Source organism: Macrobrachium nipponense, chromosome 30 (assembly GCF_015104395.2).
Source record: "Macrobrachium nipponense isolate FS-2020 chromosome 30, ASM1510439v2, whole genome shotgun sequence".
NCBI lineage: Eukaryota > Metazoa > Arthropoda > Malacostraca > Decapoda > Palaemonidae > Macrobrachium > Macrobrachium nipponense.
In genome coordinates, this window is record NC_087218.1 from 53,630,327 (window position 1) to 53,653,257 (window position 22,931).

A 22,931-nucleotide genomic window follows, 5' to 3' on the forward strand; every position below is an offset into this window, starting at 1 on the left:
TATGAACGATTTCCTGTGACTGCCTTATGTAGACATCAATATAAGTAGACTTAATTTAAATCTCTGAAGGTTTGGTTTCTTGATATTTTTACAATGTGTGATAATTTAGTACTATCCCAGTGGATGGTGGACAAAGTAATACGCAATTGCACTTAAAATTACCAATATCTTAAGTTGAACTAACCTTTTGAAACTTTCTCCAGTGAGTTTTACTTTTGATAACCTGCACTTCTATGCCCAAGTTATAAATGGCAGAGGGTTTTACATCTACATAACATTATAAGAAATGCAAGATTAAAAATAAAACATCCTTGAAACAAACTTTCATATTAGGTGCAAAAAAGATGGAAGCTCGCAAAACCAGTACAAATATAAATTTATTGTATTATGTAAACACGTAAAGCTTTACATAGGAAAATAAGTTCATCACAAAAGAATTGTTTTTTCGTTAAGTGAAAAGAGCACATCAGCAGACCTTATACCCAAGAATTAAATAAGGTCTCTTTCAATATACATGTGCTCAGTTCACAGAAAATTTACAAAACTTTGTGAAAAAATGGTAATTTTATATTGTTCTCATTTATTACTTTAAGCTTATTGTTCAAAAATCACTGTACCTTGCATTAACATTTCACCGAGTTTATATCAAGAAACATAATTTGCCAGTATATCGGGAGGCAGTACTTTTCAAAGTAATGTACCAAACAAGCATGCAGAATAAAAAGTACAATAATCTTTCACTTCTAGACCAGATTTAGAATAGTTTTCAGAGTAATATAACATGTAGTTTGATTTGCATCTTAGAAAATGGGTGAGGTTGTAAACTTTGATATCCGAATTAAATTGCTTTTTCACCTACCAATGTACCAAAAGCCACAATATAATGCACAAACCACTCTCATAACTACCTTTACTGTTCTCTAAAATAGGTATAGCATGCAGTTAGTAAATACTTCAATGGTTTCTAAAATACATAAGCATGCAGTTAGTAAATACCATACATCTACTTTATAAGTTAAGCTTGCTTTAGCTTGCTATAACCTGAGAGAAATGAAAGGCTATTCACACTAGCTGAGAGCTTAGTTTGTGTAAAATCAGCTGTAAAGCAATACATTCCCAGCCATTTCAATATGGCCCATCACGGTTAGTTCTGACAAAATTATAACACCTATAGAAAAAAAAAATTTCAAGATGCCATGCTCCTCAGCTGTAAAAATACATTTCCCTTTTAAAAAAGTAGTTAAATGGATCCACCTCTATTACAATAAAATAAATTACTATAATTATTGCGATTCACAAGTTCTCATAATTTGAAAATACACTTTCAAAACTGAACGGAAAAAAATCAAAATACATTTATTAAAGTCAAAATGTTTCTCTAGTCCTTCTCAAACGCCTGTTATTTGTCAAATAAGAGTAAACTACCCAGACTTTAAAGCAAGGCACCATTTGATTTCATGGCTTCACAAGACTCCCATTAAAAAAAAAAAAAAAAAAATTTTTTGTTCTTGTTTGACAAAACTTACATCTTTGGTCCAAGAGACCTTGTGCTTAAATGTCACTATGTTATCACAGCACAGTTACTACCTGCATTTTGATCATCACATAATTAGTATGAATGATGCACTTATACAGTAGTATTTATTGTAGTGAATTTATGTACTAAGCTACTTAAAGCTGGTTAACAAAACTATGGCAGGATTATAAAATCTTAAGAGAGCTATGTAATGTTTGCAGATACGTAATGGGAAAAAAATAAGTTTTAACATAAAAAAATGTTTGAAAGGAATTAATAATATAAATGCCATCAATATTTCATGTAGTCTTGGCCAACCTACTTAATATTCTTAATAACTTTAAATAGAAGATATACTTTACTATGTCCTCTCAAGTGAGAACCTTTTCATCTTTATTTACTAAAATACCTATGATTCATGAACTTCAAGGCATACACACCATATTTTGAATAATAAACCATTAAGTAGAAAACACCTTTACCTAATAAAATTATGTCTATGACACAAACCAATATTATTTGTCATTACACATCCACAACCAACATGTAGCTTTGGTACAACATATCTATACATTAAAAGGTTGTTCATATTACAGTAGTAGTAAGTACCTTATTCAGTGAAATATAAAGTAGGGCATTTTCACAGCACCATAAATAGCCCTCTTTATTTGACAGACTAACACAAAATTATTCCTCCTGAACAGAAAACTTGATGTTGTTGGCCTCAAGTCGATCCCTCAGAGATGTCTTAAGGAAGGCAGCACCAGGTGGATAAACTCCTCCTCTGCAAGAAAAAAAAATTATATATATAGATAGAAACACGGATATTGTAAAATCATACATACTACCTTTAAACCTACAAATAAATGTTTCAACAAACAAACTCACTTTCTGCATCTAGGTACAGAATCTAGATGCACTGATATAATGCCAAACCCAACTCTAAAACAAAAGCCACCCTAGTTATCACCTACTTAATATTTTGTTAAACTATTGATTTTCTTCATATCTAGTACTGAATCAATACCACTAATGAAGAATCAAGTTGTCAAGTGGAAAAATAAGTAAGGGTGGTATTACACAGAAATATCATTACAAATTAAATTTGAAATATAAATGAAAGCTAGGTGATGAATGGAATATAGAATTTAGGCCAAGTGCTGGGGACCTATGAGGTTATTCAGTGCTGAAAGGGAAAATCGGTGTAAAAAGGTTTGGAAGGTGTAACACCTTGCTACAGGTAGTTAGGTGGAGAAAAAGTACAGAAATATGACACCTGGTATATACTACATAAAAAGGATAAAATAAATGGATACTGTACATGAAACGTACTGCATGCAGTCAACACTAGGCAAGTGGAAGAATACAATGATAAGAGGAGTTGGAAAAGTTTTTTGTGATGCTTGAAAATCTGTATCATTGTATTGTGACTAAAACTAGAATGAGTTTTTCTACATGAACATTTTATTTTTAAAATCTTTTTGCACTTGAACCACCAATCACCACTTAAAAAACATACACCACACTGATCAAGCCATACTCAAAATAGGAACTTCACTATAATTGTAGTATTACCCTACATGGTGTTGGACAGCTTGGGGTGTGCATTTTTCGTATTACATCCCATAAAACTGGTTAATTCTCATTTCATGTAAAACACTGACATTTTATGTGTTGGGGCACCTGGTGTAAAAGTAAATATATTGTCTCTATGTTAGTCTCTGCTTTTCATTTTGTGTCAGGTTAGTGAAGGTAACATTCCTGAATAAACTGTAATGAACACTGTAACTCTATATCATTATATTATGCTACATGACAATGTCCTCAATTCATTTGTTTAAAGCTTGTAGGATGAATTTACATTAATGATCATACTGAATTTCTGACAGTCATTATCTCTCTCCTGCATTATTGCTACTTTCAACCAAGGGTAATGTTACCTATTGAAACTGTTGTTAATATTTTAACCATGAAACTGTCAAGTATCTGTGAAAATACTCTCTCTTTTCAAGGCCTTATTATATTTTATATAAACAGTGCATCACAGGTAAAATACTTATAGACTTTAGTGGGTGGGTTAAATGAGTGTGTGTTGTGGGTGTTTTTTTATTAGTATTCATTACTTAGTCTTGCATAAAACTCATTTCTTTTAAAGGATACCCTTGCCTACTACAGTTGGAGACTGTGCAGGTAATTTAATGTCATACTTATAGTTATTTGCTCGATAAAATGTTTTTCATTACCCTTATTTCACAGTTCATAATTGTTATTTCTTTCCATTCTACAGGTTTTATCCAAATAATGGGTTGACAAACATGGAAAACCAAGAAAAAGGTTTTATTTATTGTTTTAGGGTAGTTTAGCATAGGTTGGGTGTATGAAAAACATGGTAAACCCAGAAAAAGGTTTCATTTATTGTTTTAGGGTAGTTTAGCATAGGTTGGGTATATTTCCTACACTTCATTTGTAACAGTATCACAGAATACTGCAACCCACTTAGATCTATTGAATAAAAGATAGATTATTTTATTACCTACTTCAACAAATACTATCATACTTACTTGACAGGAAGTCTATCCTTTTCCTCAAGAATTGTAAAAGCTGCCTGAGTTACCACAATAGCGCATGCGGTATAACCTGGATCAGGACCCACAACCTGAAAAAGATCATATTTCAGTTGTATATACTGAGAATTCTTTGAAATGTGGTAAACACTAAACAATACCTATATTGACAGGCTGAATACTGTAGACTCAAACAGTAACTTTTAAGGAATCAAAACCATTCACTCTCTTGCTACACAACGAAACAAATGTAATTTGCTAATTAACGTAACAAATGTAAACAGATCACTTTAGCTAAATTTCTGGGCATAAAACTGAACCAAAGAATTCTCATTCTTTGTGTGGTTTACAAAGAATAAGTTAAGCTGTACAGCATTGTATGAAGAGTCCAAAGGAAGCCAATATTGTACTATGATCCATACAGGAGACTATGGAATAACTGCAAACTGGGTGATAGTTGAAATAAAAAGCAAAATTATATTTTAATGATAAAATAAGGTTTCACATATACTTACCAAACAATTACAATAGCTGTACGCTTTCTTACCTGGCAGTCGAAAATTCAAATTCTTGGCGGCGGTAGCAGCGCTGCCATCGTTTGTGTAGGTGATACAGATCCCGCCCACTATCGGGAATATCTGGTACTGTTGAGCTTTAGACTTCAATTCGTTGAGCCGCAACGTCCATCTGTGGAGAGGGAGGGCGGGCTCTGATTATGTAATTGTTTGGTAAGGTATATGAGAAACCTTATTTTATCATTAAAATATCATTTTCACATAAGTGACTAACCAAACAATTACACTAGCAGACTCCACATTACCCGGAAGGTGGGTATATGAACAGTTTTTATGAACAAAAAACAACAGTCATGTGCTCACATTATATATAATGTCTGCAGTACCTTACCTTGTGAGAGAGCAGCTACAGGCAGATCCTGTCTCTGGTCGGCGCTCTCATCACATGTAGGAGATGTGGGGCAGTAATGGCCAGGGTCGTCCCTACTAATGGTGGGATTTTTTGCAATCATGGAAGTTCACCGATTGACAAAAAACAATAATAGTTTGCCCTTGCCCTGGGCGAAAAGACCAGATAACACTACACAACACCATCACCTACACTAAAAACCATATGATACCCTTAACCAGATATAAGAACTGGTGGGTACTTCAGGTACATGTACCCCAAGGCTTCCCATAAACACAAAACACCTCAAACTCAAGGCGAGGAGACAGTAGAGGGTAAACACCGGGTCCCCCTGTGCTTCCTCTCCCAACACCATTTCCGCTACTGACACTTGGTGAAGAACTTATACAAGGTGATAGAAGTCTCAGTTTTCTGGATTGGACAATTACAGCGTTAGCCAGAAAATTGAAGATTGCCAGTCTCTGGATAAGGATTTTGCTGCGGACTGGCTCAATCTGTTGTCCTGTGCAGACAGGGCAGCGAGACACGGTTCAGTGGAATTGGCTGCCTTATTCACTATGGGAGTACTCAAGAAGAGAGAACGGTGGTGCTCCTTCACATCTCTAGGAGTAACCATGAACCAAACATCACCTTTGTTGTTCTCCCCCCTGAGTAAACCTCACCTGTTTCCAGAAGAAACCATCAAGCATGTACTGTCGGACCTCGAGAACAAGTCCACCAATGATCTTCTGTCTCAATCAGTGAGAAGACCTAAGGAACCTCAGGCGACAGTGGCCAAAGCTTCACCTTTCCAAAAGCACACCTTTCGAGGAGGTAAGTCAAGGTGGCAGCAGAGACAAAGACTAACCTACGAACCACCTCCATGTCTACCAAGAGACCTCTCTTTGAGACAGATAAATGATCGAAAGGTCCTTCACCCACCCGAGGCGGCAAAACTCCACAGCTACTGGGAGGAATTGGGGTCAAAGAGGAGCAGAACAGCGGGTCATACAGGTGCTTCGAGAGAGATATGTGATCCCTTTCACCGGATCCACCACTGTCCAATACACCTGTCTGTTTGAGCTTTGGCTTTAGCCAAAGACGTAGAAGAGCTCATCAGCCAAGAGGTCATAGAGGAGGTAACAGACACGAACTCCCCAGGGTTTTACAACCAGCTCTTTGTAGTCCCCAAGGTATCAGGGGGATGGAGACCTGTTTTGGACGTAAGCGCTTTGAACATCCTAGTCCGGAAGATGAAATTCCAAATGGAAACCAGTCAATCAGTAATGTCAGCCATCCAACCAGGCGACTGCATGGTATCTGTCGACCTGAAGAATTCATACTTCCATGCCCCCATTCATCAGAACTCCAGAAAGTTCCTGAGATTCGTCTTCAAGAGGAGTCTTCCAGTCCAGAGCCCTCTGCTTCGGTCTGCCACACACCTCTAGTATTTACTCGGATTCTCGCTCCTCTGGGAAAATGGCTGCACTTGATGATAATCAACACCGCCTTTTACTTAGGCGACTGGCTCCTGCGAGCCGGACCCAGTCATCCGCGCTTACTTTGACATAACAATTGGGTATCTTAACCCTTAAACGCTGACTGGACGTATTTTACATCGACATTTTTTGTCTCTTGGGTGCCGACTGGACGTATTTTATGTCGACATACAAAAGTTTTTTAAAAATTTGCGGAAAAATACTTTTAGGCCTACCAGCCGAAAACTCTTGAATCACGCACCTTGGGGGATGCTGGGAGTTCACGGATCAAGGTGTTGTTTTGTTTACAATCGTTACGCAGGCGCGCAAGCGCGAATTTCTTTCTTGCCGCACTAAAAAGTATCTGTGACATCTCGGAAATTATTTCGTCACGTTGACATAATTTTTGTACCATTGTAAATTAGCCGTTACATGAAGTATTATATATGAAAATGTGCGCATTTTTATGTAGAATACAATAATAAAATACTCATGATTGTAGCTTTTATCAGTTTTGAGATATTTTCATATAAATAACGATAATTGCCAACTTTCAACCTTCGGTCAAACTTTGACTCTACCGAAAATGGTCGAAAAACGCAATTGTAAGCTAAAACTCTTATATTTTAGTAATATTCAATCATTTACCTTAATTTTGCAACTAATTGGAAGTCTCTAGCACAATATTTCGATTTATGGTGAATTTATGAAAAAACTTTTTCCTTACGTCCGCGCAGTAACTCTTCCGAAAAAAATCATACATGCGATTGTGGTAGTAATGTTTGCACCATTTTAAATTAGCCTTTACATAAAGTTTTATATATGAAAATGTGCGCAATTTCATGCACAATACAACTAAAAACAACCCATGGTTGTAGCTATTATCAATTTTGAAATATTTTCATATAAAAAAAGGTAAGTGACAAATTTTCAACCTTCGGTCAACTTTGACTACCGAAATGGTCAAAAAACGCAATTGTAAGCTAAAACGCTTATATTCTAGTAATATTCAAGCATTTACCTTCATTTTGCAACAAATTGGAAGTCTCTAGCACAATATTTCGATTTATGGTGAATTTATGAAAAAAAATAACATTTTCTTTACGTCTGCGCGGTAACTCTTCCGAAAAAATCATACGTGCAATTGTGGTAATGTTTGCACCATTTTAAATTAGCCGTTACATAAAGTTTCATATATGAAAATGTGTGCAATTTCATGTAGAATACAACAAAAAATAATTGAAGGTTGTAGCTTTTATCATTTTTGAAATATTTGCATATAAATCACGATAAATAGAAAAAAACCACGTTCGGTCAACTTTGACTCTACCAAAATGGTCAAACAAAAAACGCAATTGTAAGCTGAAACTCTTACAGTCTAGTAATATTCAGCCATTTATCTTCATCTTGAAACAAATTCGAAGTCTCTCGCACAATATTTCGATTTATGGTGAATTTAAAAAAAAAACTTTCCTTCCCTCCGCGCGCGGATTCTCCGCCACAAATCTCCGAAATCCGTACGTCCCATTCTCGGAATATTTGCTCCGTTTCATATTTAGACATTTCATAGAGTTTATATATGAAAATGTGCGCAATTTTATGTAAAATAAAACAAAAAATATTTGAAGGTTGTAGCTTTTCTTATTTCCGAAATAATTGCATATAAAAATATATATATACAAAAATTCGACATTCGGTCAACTTTAACTCATCAGATATGGTCAAAAACTGCATTTGTAAGCTAATATTCTTATAGTATAGTAATATTCAATCATTTGTCTTCATTTTGAAAGAAATTGGAAGTCTCTAGGACAATATTTAGATTTATGGTGAATTTTTGAAAAAAATATTTGTTTACGTACGCACGTTACGAATTCATGCATTATTTTGTGATAATATTTTCTCTGTGTTGCTTTTATCGTTTTACAATGTGTTGTATACCAAAATGATCGCAATTTAGTGTAAATTACAACGGAAAAAAAAATAACTTGTTACCTTTAACCGTTTCGCGCACAGCGCGATTTCAATACAATTATATATGAAATTTTGTTTTTGCGCTATCATATATCGCATTATTTATATATGATAATGATTATTTTTTTCATTTCTGATGGTTGCATACTAAACTTCAGGCAATGACAAAAAAAGGAGCCAAAAATGAACTCTTAATCTTGAAAACTAAGCGCGCTGTGATTTTTTGAAAAAAATATTTTTTCCGCTTCCGCGCTCACTTTGAAACACCTCCGGCACACGGGAGATTTTTTTTTTTTTTTTACCGCTTCGGCGTTTAAGGGTTAATAACCACTGAGAAGTCCCAATTGATTCCTACTCAGAGGATTCTCTATTAAGGAGGATTCTCTATTAAGGATGATTCTCTCTAGCTTTTCGGGTTTTTCTCTCCCTGAAGAAGATAGAACCCTGCCTATCGCCAGTCCAACAGTTTCTGGTTCACCCATCATGCTCAGCTCTCGAATGGATGAGCCTAGTCAGGACCCTGGCTTCACTGGAGAGTTTGTTAAGTCAGGACGCCTACACATGAGGCCGCTTCAGTTCTTGAAAACAAATTGGTCCCGGAAGACACAGTCAGACTCACTAGTTTTCCCCCTGATGGAAGAGAACGGTAGATCTTCATTGGTGGCTTTCGAGGGAAAGATTACAAGAAGGAATTTCCCTAGTCGTGTCAAACCCGACCTGCCGTTCTTCTCAGATGCCTCAGCCAGCGGATGGGGAGCCCCTCCTAGGAGCCAAGAGAGTATCAGGTCTGTGGACAGAATGAGAAAAACCTTGCATATCAATGGGAAAGAATTGAAGGCCATCCTTTTAGGAGTAGTACAAGCGTTCGACCTTTAGTCACCGGAGGAAACATAGCAGACTACTCGGCCAACACCACAGCATTGTCATATGTGCGGAAGCAGGGAGGGACCCACTCGTTCTCTCTCAGCAAGATAGCCGAAGATCTCCTCACCTGGACGAATGAGAAGAGGATCACCCTTCTTCCAAGATTACATAAGGGAGAATGAACGTGATTGCAAACGAACTGAGTCGGGTAAATCAGGTGTTACCAACAGAAAAGACTCTGAACAAGTGTGTGTCTCAGGACCTCTGGAAGCCTTGGGGAAGACCATCGATAGCTCTGTTCGCCACATCGAGGAACAATCGCCTTCCCATTTTCTGTTCTCCGATTCCAGAACCACTAGAGTGGAGAACAGATGCAATGCTGTTAGATTGGACAGGACTGGACGTTTACGCTTTTCCTCCCTTAGGGATGATAAGAAAGGTCTTAAACAAGCTTCAATCACACCAGAATGTGACAATGACTCTAGCAGCGCCATTCTGGCCCAGGAAAGAGTGGTTCCCGGACCTTCTCAATCTGCTGGTGGATTTTCCCAGACTACTTCCACAAAATCCAACGCTTCTCAGACAACCCCATTTCAACCGATATCACCAAGGGTTGTCCGCTCTGGCCCTGACAGGATTCAGACTGTCAGGAACCTGGTCAGAGCAAAAGGGTTTCTGCAAAGAGCGTCAGAAGCTATTGCTAGCTGCAGAAGCAGCTCTTCTGCCAAGCTCTACCAGTCCCAGTGGAGAGTTTTAGGTCATCTATACCAGAAATTGCGGAATTTTGTTATTTCTGAGGGACACCAAGAAGTTACATCAGTTTCCAAGCAAAGAGGCCTCGACATTCATCTTTAGTTCCTCCAAGATTCCAAGCATGAAGTGGAATGGAATTGGATGTAGTTTAAGGTGGCTCAACGGTCCCCAATTCGAACCATTGAAATCGTCAACCATGAGAGACCTAACCACGAAGACACTATTCCTTGTCCCCTTAGCCACAGCGAGCAGAGTAAGTGAGAGTCCACAAGGCCGAAGAAGTCTCCTTGGGAGGAGGGAGAAACTCCCAAAGAAGGAACTTCTCCTGTCGCATAAAACCTGTAGTTTATATGTGCAACTTCTGAGGGAAGGCGAACTAAGCCTTGCCCGACCCCCTCTTCTTAGCAAGCCACTCTTCTCTTCTTTTAGTGCTTACTTCGAGGACTGGTTTTGGTAATCCCATAGGCGTTGATCTCCTATCCTTCCAAACATCGACGGAGGGGAAGAAGGCGAAGCTGATTCAAAAAAAAAAGTTCGGATACGTCTGCAACAGGAACCTTAACAGACTAGAATAAGCAGAAGAGGTCTTTGAATCCTGGTCTTGGGTTTCCTCTTCCGACATGTCAGCCGACACCCCGTCTTCCTCTTCCGTCTGGCTCGTTGTCTTCTACAAAAAGACCATCAATTCTTGAAGCTGATATTAAATGGGTCCAAAGCAGAATCCTCTAGCAAGGGTTTGGCCTTCGAATCATCCTTGGACGAAGCCGAAGTCGTGGCTGTCGTACGGCTCCTTCGAAAACAAACGACTGGGAGTTGAAAACCACACGAGACGTATGAGGCGAAGGAGTCGAAACAGCTTGAGACTAATGAGGCAAACGAGTCGAAATTCCTATCGACACACAACCAGGGTTGCCATTTTGAGGAATTTTGTCTATAAGTGTGGCTTTCTGGTGACATCTGGCAACTCCTCGTGGCTTTTCCGACCACAGGCTACGGCACTGAATAATGAAATTCTTCATTTGCCTTTATGTAGAAAAAAACAGTACCACTGCACACAACAAATCCAACGATGCGAGTCAGTCTCACAAGTGTGCGAATGTAACACACCTGAATGTCTGACTCCGTCCAAAGATACGCTATCTGAAGAGGACTGACTATCCTCCCCGAAATTCTGGTCCAGAGTCGCGGCTGTTGTAGAGGAGAACGAGCGCTTCACGATTTTGCGTGTCATCCTTGCGCAGGGGCCATGCTAATCTTCTCTGTATCATTCCAATTTTAGTATATGTACTGCCAAAGCAAGTACTTGAAAACCCTACTGATACACAACGAGGCAAGTCAGTCTCGCAAGCGCGAGAGCGCTGTAACGCACGTGAGCGTCTGACTCCGTCCGAAGTTACGCTATCCGAAGAGGAATGATGATCTTCCCGGAAAAACTGGTCCAGTGCGAAACTGCAGGAAGGTTGTGGACTCCAGAGTTCCATGGATTCTCTAAACAGGCAGCGACATCCCTCTCGTACGCTGGGCATGTCTCTTGAAAGGACGCGACACTAAATCACTCCACACTTTTCGCCTCGACACAGGCGACTGCACTTCCGAGTCGGACGACAAACGCACGTCACTGATATCTACGCCTTTCCAGCGGCGTTTCCTGGGCACTCGCGAGTCAACTACATCGACGGAGTCGGCGACTGATTGTGGGCAAACTCCCCCAGTCTCCCTTCGACCTCTGGTATGTCTTCTTCCGGGAGCTGGGGAGCGGGACAGTGACCTTCGTCTAGGAGAACAGGGGGAACAGACAGCCGCCTCCTCGGACACTACACTGACACTTGGCCTAACACTGGCCTTATCGCTTGACTCTTTACGAACGCACCTCTAACATGGAAATGGTGTTGGGATCAGAAACATGGGATACCTGGTCTGGAGTAATTGGTAATGAAGTTGGAGGACTATCGAAAAGTGAAATATTAGATAAAAGTGGAGAAGATAGTGACGGTTTGCTCGCCTCTAAAGGACGGAAGTTGTCTCTACTCTAGTTTTACTACACGCTCTAAGCGCTGCTTCCTTCTCCTATCTTTGTCCATTTTATGCAAATGCGCTTGAAAAGTCTTCCAACCTTGTTCATCTAAACTACGGCACTCATCACAAGTTAATTTCTTGCTACAGCAAGGACCCCTACATTAACACATTTGGAGTGTGGATCTTAACATAGTTTAGCTAATTTAGTTTTTGCAGCCACTGCTGCAAAAACCTAACTGAAGAAGAACTAGCATTAGACATCTTTTTAATAACTAGGCAGCTAACTGATGAAGCAAAAAAGCCAACCAATAAATTGTGCATCACCAAAAAGAAAAAATCCACAATGGTGACAAAAGTCGACTGCAACAACAAACCAACGGTGTTACCCCGTGGCCGGCAGAAAACGAATTGAAGTCTAAAGCTCAGCAGTACCAGGTATTCCCGATAGTGGGGGGGATCTGTATCACCTACACAAACAATGGCAGCGCTGCTACCGCCGCCAACGAATATGTTATTGTAATGATACAATTAAGTTTGTTCATACTTACCTGGCAGATATATATATAGCTGTATTTTTCCGAATCCGACAGAAATTTAAACACTTACGACACACGCAGTGGGAGTCAGGTGGTTAGTACCCATTCCCGCCGCTGGGAGGCGGGTATCAGGAATCATTCCCATTTCTATTCATAATTTTTATTTCCACTGTCTCCTGAGGGGAGGTGGGTGGGTACTTTATTATATATATCTGCCAGGTAAGTATGAACAAACTTAATTGTATCATTACAATAACATTTTGTTCATGAAACTTACCTGTCAGATATATATATAGCTGAATCCCACCTGGTGGGAGTAGACAGAATAGAAGATTTTAGGAAACATATATATGCAGATAATTGATATCTTGATTCCTTACCTGTTAGCATAGCTGACTTCGTGGTTACTGCCGCGTAAGTCTGCTTGTGCTACTAGAGTTGCCAGCGAGGTAGAGACCTATATAGCTGGTGCACTCCAGAAGATCTTGTCAACAGGGGCGAGACCACGACGTGGACTAAAAAGGGAAACCATATTTGACCATACGCCATGAGGGCTAAAGAAGTAAAATAAATATATATATAAAAATTTTTTATTAAAAAATATCACCACCTGACCCACCTAGCCAAAGTTAAGGTGTGTTAACTAAGGCTTAAGAGTTAAGAAGTCACCGTTGTCGGCGACTCAACTACTAAATTAAGAGCTCTTCCTAACCATTTTCTACAGGATAGGATGAGTGGTACTTCTTGCCCCCAAGATTGTGTCCGCAGACACGTATGGCCCTAGCGAGCAGCAGATCTCATATGCCATCTTCACATCTCGCAGGGAGTGTGAATTGAACACAGAGTTGCTTCGCTAAAACATGGTACTCAGGATGTTGCTGAGTGCCATGCTCTATTGAAATGCTTCCGAGGCCGCGCCCTCACCTCGTGAGCATTCAAATCAAAAGATTTCAAATCTTTGTGCAAACACAAAGAAGGAGCTTTTTTTGAAAGACCTCCTTAACAATAAAGCCAGGGTGTTCTTCGATATGGGCAAGTCTGGTCTTTTCGGAACACTGCAGATTGTCCGTACGACTTCGACTTTCTTGAGTTTTATGTAGATAAACTTGAGAGACCTGACAGGGCACAGGACTCTCTCTGGCTCCTGCCCACTAACTTGTGCCATCCTTGCTTCCAAGCTCCTGGCCCAAGGACAAAACGGGTTTCCATTCTTAGGCCATAACGAAAAGCTTAGAGAGCACACCGCCTTGTGTTCTCTAAAGCCAAAACAAAAATTGTGACGATGGCTTAAAAATCTCACTAACCCTCTTTGTCGTATCTAGGGTGGTTAGAAAAATGCCTTCCTGATCACATGCAAGAAGTTAACAGGTAGGAGATGTTCGAATGCTTTGACATCAAGAACTTCAGACTATGTCTAAGTTCCATATTGAAAGCTTCGATCTGGACATGCACAGTCAGTCCGTCTGTACTAACGTCAGGTGACCAACCAGTTGACCAGTCAGACGAATCAAGGACAGCAAGGCTGTACCCTGAAGACCATAAGGCACTATTCTTCGCTGAAGGATGAGTGTTTGGACTGCCTGGGCGATTCAAGCTAAGCAAAAACCTTGGGGGGTGTATCAACGCAACCCAACGTCGTTAGCAAATCAACTCCTGAGCCACTCCTGACTCGAGCTTCTGGTGCCAGGAGAAAGGAGCGAGGAGCAAAAAGGCGATTCAGTCCCGAAGGACGAATGCCTGACAGTCCAACCTGGTCTCATGTTAAACGATCATCGGGGGTGTATAAACGCAACCGACTTCGTCAACAAGAAACTCAGGGCTACTATATGTCTCCTGATCTCGCACGAGTGTCTGACTCCGAGAAAACAGGTGAGACAAAAAGTAGATGGTGAGCGAGTTTCAAGATTTCACAGAACTCAAAGATCGTGAAGGGCTTTGTTGTTTGACAGAAGCAAATCTCTGAGCCCAAAGGCCGTCAACAACATATTTGCGTATTCTTTAATAGTTGTGACTGCCAGCTTATCCCATTCTTCAAACGGAAAGGGAAGACTGCAATCTTATGCTGTCAACATCTCGATAGTCTGAACGTAGTCAGACTCAGAGCGGAGAGGTTATAGGTACCTTTCGTGTTAAAGGAGACCGACTCTCTCGGAAAAGGTCCTTGGAAGGACGTGACCTCTGTGAATCTAGGGTCTTGAAGGCCAACATGGGGCGATTAGCGTCATTGTCGCCCCTGTGATGATATAAATCATATTATTACATTTCCTAAGTGATTGAAAAAGGGGAAGAGAGACTAAACATCCATCCCCGTTCATCATCATAGGATGGCGTTTAATGTTACCGCTCCCGGATCGAGAAAAAGGGAGCAGAGAAGAAGAAGCCTCTTTGTCCTCAACCTAGCGAAGAGATGAATGAAAGACGTCCCTAAGTCTCCACAACTCTCAACATACTTCTAAAGAAAGATTCCACTCGAAAGTCAGTAGTTGCTGCCTTCGATCGAGACGATTCGAACGGACTTTTGCAATCCTGTAACGAACCTCTAGAGGATCGTTCCATTCTACGCCTGTTGTTATAATAGGCTCTTTCTCGTAAACCCGAACCGGGATCGAGAGAAGATACTTCCTAAGATATGAGAGAGCTGTAAGATCAGAGTTGATATGGACCATGGTTCCAAAAACTCGTTTCGAGGACTGGAGGACGACTGAATTGCTTCCACTTCTTTCAGATTATGATCCAGGACATCTGAAACCCTCTCCAGATGTCCGGCACCTTCTTTCTATCACCTCAAGAGATACTTAACGCACCGAGAGATGTTCAGAATCATTCCTAGATCTTTAATAAAATTTCAGTTTCCGGTAGGAAAAAAAACTGTAGAGGTCTGAATTGCAGTCTATTCAGGGAAACAAACTTCTTTAGGAAGGAAATGGTCCCCAGCAAGCTCATCCATTCCCTCACACAGTATGTTTACTTCCCTAATAAGGCTGCGCTTTGCCTAAGCAAGAGAGCATATAATAGTGCAATGTTGTGGTAGACTCGTAGTCCTATACCGTGCGGTAACGAGCACCGAAAGGAGTAAGATATCTCTGTAGAACATATTAAGGGCCAAACGAATGCAATGTTTATTCATTCATGTAAGAAATCCCCTCAATCTTAGGCTAAAATCCGGATGTATTGCAGAGATACAGTTCGTCAGTCAATCCCGCAGGAGAGAGAGAGACGTAACTGCCAGCACAGAGATACGGTTAGTCAGTCAATCCCGCAGGAGAGAGAGACTTAACCTACAGCGCATGACAGCGAACGAGGTTGGTACTGGCTCGTTTGGACTGGAGGAGAGGAGTCAGAGGACAGTGACAGCAGCAGCGTTACGGGATCGGTCCAGTCATCGTCGTGCTCTTAATTCTTAAAATTTTATGCCTGGGTTGCCAGCTACCATATTCTATGAAGAAAAAGGTCCGTTATTTTTAGCATAAAGAGACTCTCAAGCTGGTATATTTAAGCGAAACAGAAAACGCTAAATATACAGATGCGTTTTGTGTCGTCAGAACACTACCATACAACGGTAAAAGATAAATCGGAAACTCCTGGAAGGCTGCAGGGAGTAACGATTAAAGTCCTTAAAATGGACCATAGACCTCTCGGTTGCCATCCGAAGAGGTAACTACAGCAAGCGTATATGACTGAACCAACCAGAAATAAAATAACGCAAGGCAAAATATGAAATTAAATCACAATAAAGTTTGTTCATACTTTACCTGGCAGACATATATAGCTGAATTCGGAAATACAGCTACATACATATCTGACAGGCAAGTTTCATGAACAAAACTTAGGAGAATCGAAGCAGTCAGCTCAAGCTTCTTATGTTATTGGACATAAGCGTTCATTGACGTAGTCTACAAGTCTATTTCTTGTACGAGTCTGCGAATGACGAATGAGAGCTCTTCCGAATCTTGTCAATAAGAGCTTATTCGCTTACGCAATATCAAGTTAATGAGATGTTTGTCAATGAGAACTAACCCATTTACGAGACAAAGAGATATTTTGTCAATGAGGGGATACCCACTTACTTGACAAAACGATAGTATATTGTCAATGGGGGAAAGTCACTGAATTGACAAAACGTAATCCAGGAAGTCGAGCATTTTATTTTCCGATTCCTGTCTCAAACGAGGAAGGGGCAAGAATCCTGTAAGAGACTGGGCTTACGTCAGGTAGAACGACGATGTTCAATTCGGCAGCGTAGTCCCGACTAGGAACTAACAAAATCTATCATCTGAAAAGCCCTTTCAGATGGGCTAAAAAGCTTGCAAAATTATCCTGGGAAGAGAAAGAAACTCTCCAACCAGCTTCCTCTCCCGTATCACAACTAATGCCTGCTAAAGCTTAAAATTTATTGGCAGTATGGCAAAGGCAGTCCTGTCTTGCGCTTTCCTGAAGAGCGTACTTTTGATGAGTGCCTTTGCAAGAATCCTACTGAACGTTGCCGAGAGTCCTGACGTGCAGGACATCGAGCCTTTATAACCCGTAACTGCCTTATCGCAAAGTCTTGACTGCGGTAGTGGCAACTTAAATTTATTGGCAGAATGGCAAAAGCTTGCGGTTAGAGCAAACAAGAACTTCCCTTGAGCTTTCCTTAACTCCATCCACCTATGCGAAAAGCAATATTAATTGACAGAGACCTCTTGAACTCACGAAACCCGATGTCTTGCTGGGTTTCGAAGAAGAAGTTGTCTGTTCACTTAAGCTTACTCCGAAGCAGTGCCATACTTCACATTCTTTGCAGGTGAGGTAGAAGGTATCATCGAAGGTAGAGGTAAAAATTCTTTAAGCCCAAATCTGAAACAAGAGCTTGAAGAGTTCAACAGAAACGTTCAGCCAGGCGACACACCTGGCGTGCGCTGGTGCACGCTCGGCGTCACTTGGAGCACGCTTCGGTCCCATGGAGCGCGCTCGGCGTCACTGGCGCGCGCTTGGCGTGCACCCGCGCGCCCCTGGCTTGGGCGTCCGCTCTCAAAAGCTTACTGCTACTATGACTTCTTTTACGTATTTCTCGGTGGAAAGACGGACACGAGTTCAGGCGACGTTCGCCTTCTTACTTCTCACTGAAACGCATAACGAGAGAGAGAGAGAGAGAGAGAGAGAGGACGTGAAGCGTCCTCTTCTATAAAGCTTCTATTTAGAGGGCGCGAGTCCATCCGAAAGCTCCAACCCCTGCGCGGGAGGACGCTTCGGAGGACGAGAAGCAATCCTTCAGGATTCGTGCACGTGCACGCACTTAGGCAGTCTGGGATTTTCATCAGAAACTGCCGAAGGCACGCCAGATCGGTGGGGGTTCCTCGTAACCCTCCTTCGGCTTTCGACATGCTCTCTCCCTCGTTCTGGGAGTCAAGCAGAGGTCCCGGCCTAGAGGCGAAACGGAGGCCGATCTGACGCACCCTCCACTACACAAGGGTATCACTGCACTTCTGCACTTCACTTTTACTCTCTAAAGCAAGCACTTTCGATTCTAAGTTACGAATCGAAGGAGTATCAGAGAAAGGGCAATTTCTCTACAGACACTGCTTAGGGCCCGAAGGCAACACTGCAGGGTTAGGAGTAACAATTACAGAAAGTAGCACTTCACAGCAATGAAGGAGAGCGAGCACCTCTCGTAGACATATACATAGCCCGTATGGCCATACTACAGGGTTATGCAAAATAAAGTCTACAGGAGGTTAGCAGGTTCACTACCCTGACTTCTGTTACTGATTAATTGCGTACATACGAATCATACGTCTTCCTTACGGAATTAGACATGTTTACTGATTAATTGCGTACATACGAATCATACGTCTTCCTTACGGAATAGACAAAGTCTCACACTCCTTACATGACAAATCTCAACAAAGAAGCAAGACCCATACCCCTCGTACATACCAAGTGCGAATCTACCGAAGCTTTCGGTAGCCACCCCCTATCTTTGCAGACAACCCCGTCTGAAACTAGCCTAACTAGATTCAGATATTTTATGCAAAAATGAATCCAATTCAAATCAATTTAAGATAGCGTATGCCTAGCCACAAATCCAAGTGAATAAATCAAAAGACAATTAGGATACTTAGCGGCAAAGAAGTTTCCAAAATCCTAAGACGGAGGTACTGACATGTGTTTTCAGCACCGGCGACAGAAAAATTATGAATAGAAAATGGGAATGATTCCTGATACCCGCCTCCCAGCGGCGGGAATGGGTACTAACCACCTGACTCCCACTGCGTGTGTCGTAAGTGTTTAAATTTCTGTCGGATTCGGAAAAATACAGCTATATATATATCTGACAGGTAAGTTTCATGAACAAATTGAATTTTCGACTGCCAGGTAAGAAAGCGTACAGCTATTGTAATCGTTTGGTAAGTCACTTATGTGAAATTGGGTGTTTTCAGTTCTCAGTTCATTTATGACAATACGTACAGAAATACCATAACTTGAAGAACAATAGTGTTAACTGCCTACAATAAGCCTTGCCAGATACACTTTGTATCCCTTCAGTCTTGCTGTACTGCTCCCTCCCTTTTACTTTTCAGTTTCATCTGGCCTCTTCTCACCTAACTACCAAACTTCTTGAATTGTCTTGCTCAAATTCCTCCCCTCCCCTTGGGAAAAAAAAAAAATCCTTGGCCCAGCCATATCCAATTCAAGGGGTAAGTCAAGGACCTGGTTATGCTAACTGATAACACCAAAAGTAGATAGCCAGCTTCAAGTAACATTCAGGAAGTCAAACTAAAAAAACTGCCTATATAAATTATATTCTTCCTTGGCTAATCAGACTTCCCTAAAATAAAAGTTAAATGCAATAACAAAGTCAGAGTGCTCCCTTATCCTTCACTGATACAAAGGCATAACAGGTGTAGAATACTATAATGATTATAAAGGCATAGCAGGTGTAGAATACTATAATGATTTAAAACTAGAATACTATAATGATTTGAAACATTTTTTTTAAATTAAAGCCAGCTTGAGAAGAGCCATTGTTAGGCTCAGAGGTCTGGATAAACTAATCCTTTATAATAATAAATTAAAATTAAAATTTTGATGACTGTACAGTACTGAATTTTCATATCTGAAGTAATATGACTCAGTTAAGATTCAATTGCTCTGCATAATTCCTAAAGCCAATCTTCACTTCCTAATACAGGTACCTAGGCATTTCACTAAGTACATCTGTCCTATCAGTCTATTTTCCAGGATTCAAATTTTCAATATATTATTATTAACTATTAACTATTATTATTTATTATTATTTATTATTATTATTTGTTTGTTTTTATGGTGTTTTTATGCTGCATGGAACCAGTGGTTATTCAGCAACAGGACCAACGGCTTTACGTGACTTCCGAACCACGTTGAGAGTGAACTTCTATCACCAGAAATAAGCATCTCTCACCCCTTAGTGGAATGCCCGAGAATCTAACTTACAGCCACTGAGGTGGCAGACCAAGACAATACCGATTATGCCACTGAGGCGCTTATTATTATTATTATTATTCAAAAGATGAACACTAGTCATTATGGAACAAGCCCAAAAGGGGTCACTGACTTCAAGTTTCCAAAGATGGTGTTCATAGGAAAAAAAATGCGATACTGGAAGTGAGCATCAATTTGGGTGTACATTGTAGATGATATCACATCACTCTTATACACTAAAGATAAAAGAGATGAGCAGAAGAGTAAACTAAAGGAGAATCAATATACAAGAGATAACCAATAATTCCTCATTTCTCTGATAAATATTCTTCATACTACAATCATACTGACTTCACATATAATGTTAAGCTACTTTACTTCAAAAATAGTTTTTTGGATGCCCTATAAAAAATATAAAACCCATATCTTTACCGTTACTGTCTTTGTTGTATTGGGAGGTTCTGTGTGTTGTTCAGCAGGATCCTCCAGCTTGCTATCCCATCCCTTTCCAGTAAGAGTGATGCAGAATTTTAGGCCTTTCAATGTTGATCGTTCAGGTCCTTGTCTTGAAAAAACACCAAAGGTGAAGATTTCTGGATACTGGAAAAAAAATACTGTATATTATCTACTTTTTAATGAAATATACAATCAAACTGTTTAGCCAAAATCTCTATTTGTTGAACTGTACTTTACATATATGAAAAACTATAATTCTCTCTACCATATCAACATAAATTAAGTACAGTACTGTATACTTATTTGAGAGTTGGTTTCAGGGTGGAATGCAGGTGTTTCTACTTTTAAATTACAAATATTTAGTCTGACTTATAGTTGAACCTCAAATGTTTGGGTTTGCATATTTGATAACTCAGATTTTTCATCAATAATTATATGAAACATTTTTTTTTTTAGTTTTGTGGCCAATCATGTAAACCTACTAATGATCCATATGGGCAGAAATGTACAGAAAAGCAAAGTTTATTAGGTTTTAACCACATAAAATGCACTTACATACTACAGTCTACTTTACCATTAAAATACAGTAATGTACAAGTAATCCAGGGATACTAACTTGTGTTGGCATAAGTGGGACAATTTTTTTTTTTTTTTTTTTTTTTTTTTTTTTTTTTTTTTTTACTGTAATTCATTACCAGTTTTTTCAAGAAAAAGATTGAAGATCGCTCATTCTAAACTATCCTCATATAACGCTTTATTACCAAAGTGCGCTATATGCCGTAAGCTTATTATGATGCTGGATACTCAATGTTAGTAAAAAAAAAAAGAAGTCACAGTAACATAGTTAGCAACTGCAGACCACATCATCCACAGCTAAGAAAAATGTAAAAAAAAAGCTGAAGACGATGTACTTGGGTGGAAATATGAATACTTAAAATTTCTTCACATCTTATAGTTATTCATTTAAACTCACCTTCAGTAACAGGGTTCTGGTATATGAGAAAGATGCCATAGCATAAAAGAAAATTCCAAAAAGAATCCCTCCTATAGCTGTCAACAGAGAAGACATTCCAAAGTAGGCACTGAACTGAGCAGGTCTCATTTTTTCTAGTTCATAATTGAGACGCTGTGTTCGTAACACTACAGAGCGGTCTGATGCCATGTTTGGCAAGCACCAACGTTGAGCTTCTTCACTATAGAACAAGTTACCTCTGAAAGTATATAAAAATAATTTTAAAAATTGTTATAAAATTTGGATACGTACCTACTGCTAAAGTTGGCTTAAACATATCTTTGTGCTATTAGGTGTGATCGGCATTCAAAATAAAAATAAAAATAAAATGCGCTTGACTAACCCAACAGGACTCTGTCTGTAATCATCTGTTTCTCAACAAGTGGCACTGGAATATTTACATTCTTGTCAGAATTCTTCATGGATAGGCTGGCTGGGTTTCCACTAGCAGTTAGTAAGTACCCAAATAATTAATTTTATCATAAAAATCTTCACCACTATTTGGAATAAATCTTACCTACAGAAAGCAAGCACACTACTGTACAGGATAAAATTAGCCAGAAGTGCTCCAAATTATTACTAACACCAAATCACACCATCTGCACAAGAACAAGGCATGAAAAATTCTGACAAGAACGTAAATATTCCAACATCACTTGGTGGAGAACAGGCGATTACAGAGTGTGTCCTAGTGCGTCAGTCAAACGGCGCAAAGAGAAGCTTAACTTAACATTAGGTAAGATCCATTCTAAAATTAAATGATATACAATATGTAACACCATCAAGATCAGTAACTAAACATACAGTACTATGAAATGAAGTCACATGATTGATTACCAATGGTAATTAATATGATTTTACTGAAGTACGTGTGTCATGTGCCAGTTTAATCATATGGCAAGCGATATATTGCAGCTATCAAATGAACCACACATGTATCTAGAAACAAGATAATAAATTGTAAGTATTGTTTTCTAAATATTACCCTCTATAAGGGTAATATGGATGTAACATTTGGGTCAGCAAAATTAAAAATTTCATTATGCAACATCAGAATACAAAAGTCTGTTCATTTTTATCCCTCACAATAATTTTACCTTTTATCAAATCATACTCCTGTTGTGCAATATTTGTACAAAAATCAAAAGCTTGGAAAGTTCTGGTTTACATACAGTCACCCTAATTTACTTGATCATATTAAAGATACAAAATACAATCCTGCTCTGAAATCATTAAAAGCTGTGCTTGCATTTTACTGGCTCCTTTTTAACTTAATAGTACTTTTTTATACAAGCAGACTAACACAATTATAAGCACTCACAGACCAAATTTGACAGTGCTTTGTATTACTACTAAAGGTTTTTGGAATTTTGTTTTGAACACCCCTTAATTTCTGTAATATCCCCATTGCTGGTTCTT

General features: G+C 39.5%; 1 protein-coding gene and 1 non-coding gene across 3 annotated transcripts in view; both read right to left on the reverse strand.

Annotated features, from left to right (window-relative positions):
• Positions 1-359: 359 nt before the first annotated feature.
• LOC135202511 (saccharopine dehydrogenase-like oxidoreductase) overlaps positions 360-22,931 on the reverse strand; it is a 71,497-nt gene continuing 48,925 nt past the window's right edge. For both annotated transcript variants that reach the window (XM_064231944.1, XM_064231945.1), the window contains exons 7-10: positions 21,474-21,711; positions 20,477-20,644; positions 4,078-4,172; positions 360-2,300 (exon numbers count right to left, since the gene is read on the reverse strand). In XM_064231944.1, the coding sequence (XP_064088014.1) occupies positions 2,204-2,300; positions 4,078-4,172; positions 20,477-20,644; positions 21,474-21,711 (598 nt within the window). In that variant the 3' untranslated portion in view covers positions 360-2,203. The remainder of the gene's footprint in view (positions 2,301-4,077; positions 4,173-20,476; positions 20,645-21,473; positions 21,712-22,931) is intronic.
• On the reverse strand, positions 11,249-11,355 carry LOC135202607 (U6 spliceosomal RNA). Its single transcript, XR_010311771.1, has one exon. It is a non-coding gene; the product is annotated as a U6 spliceosomal RNA (small nuclear RNA).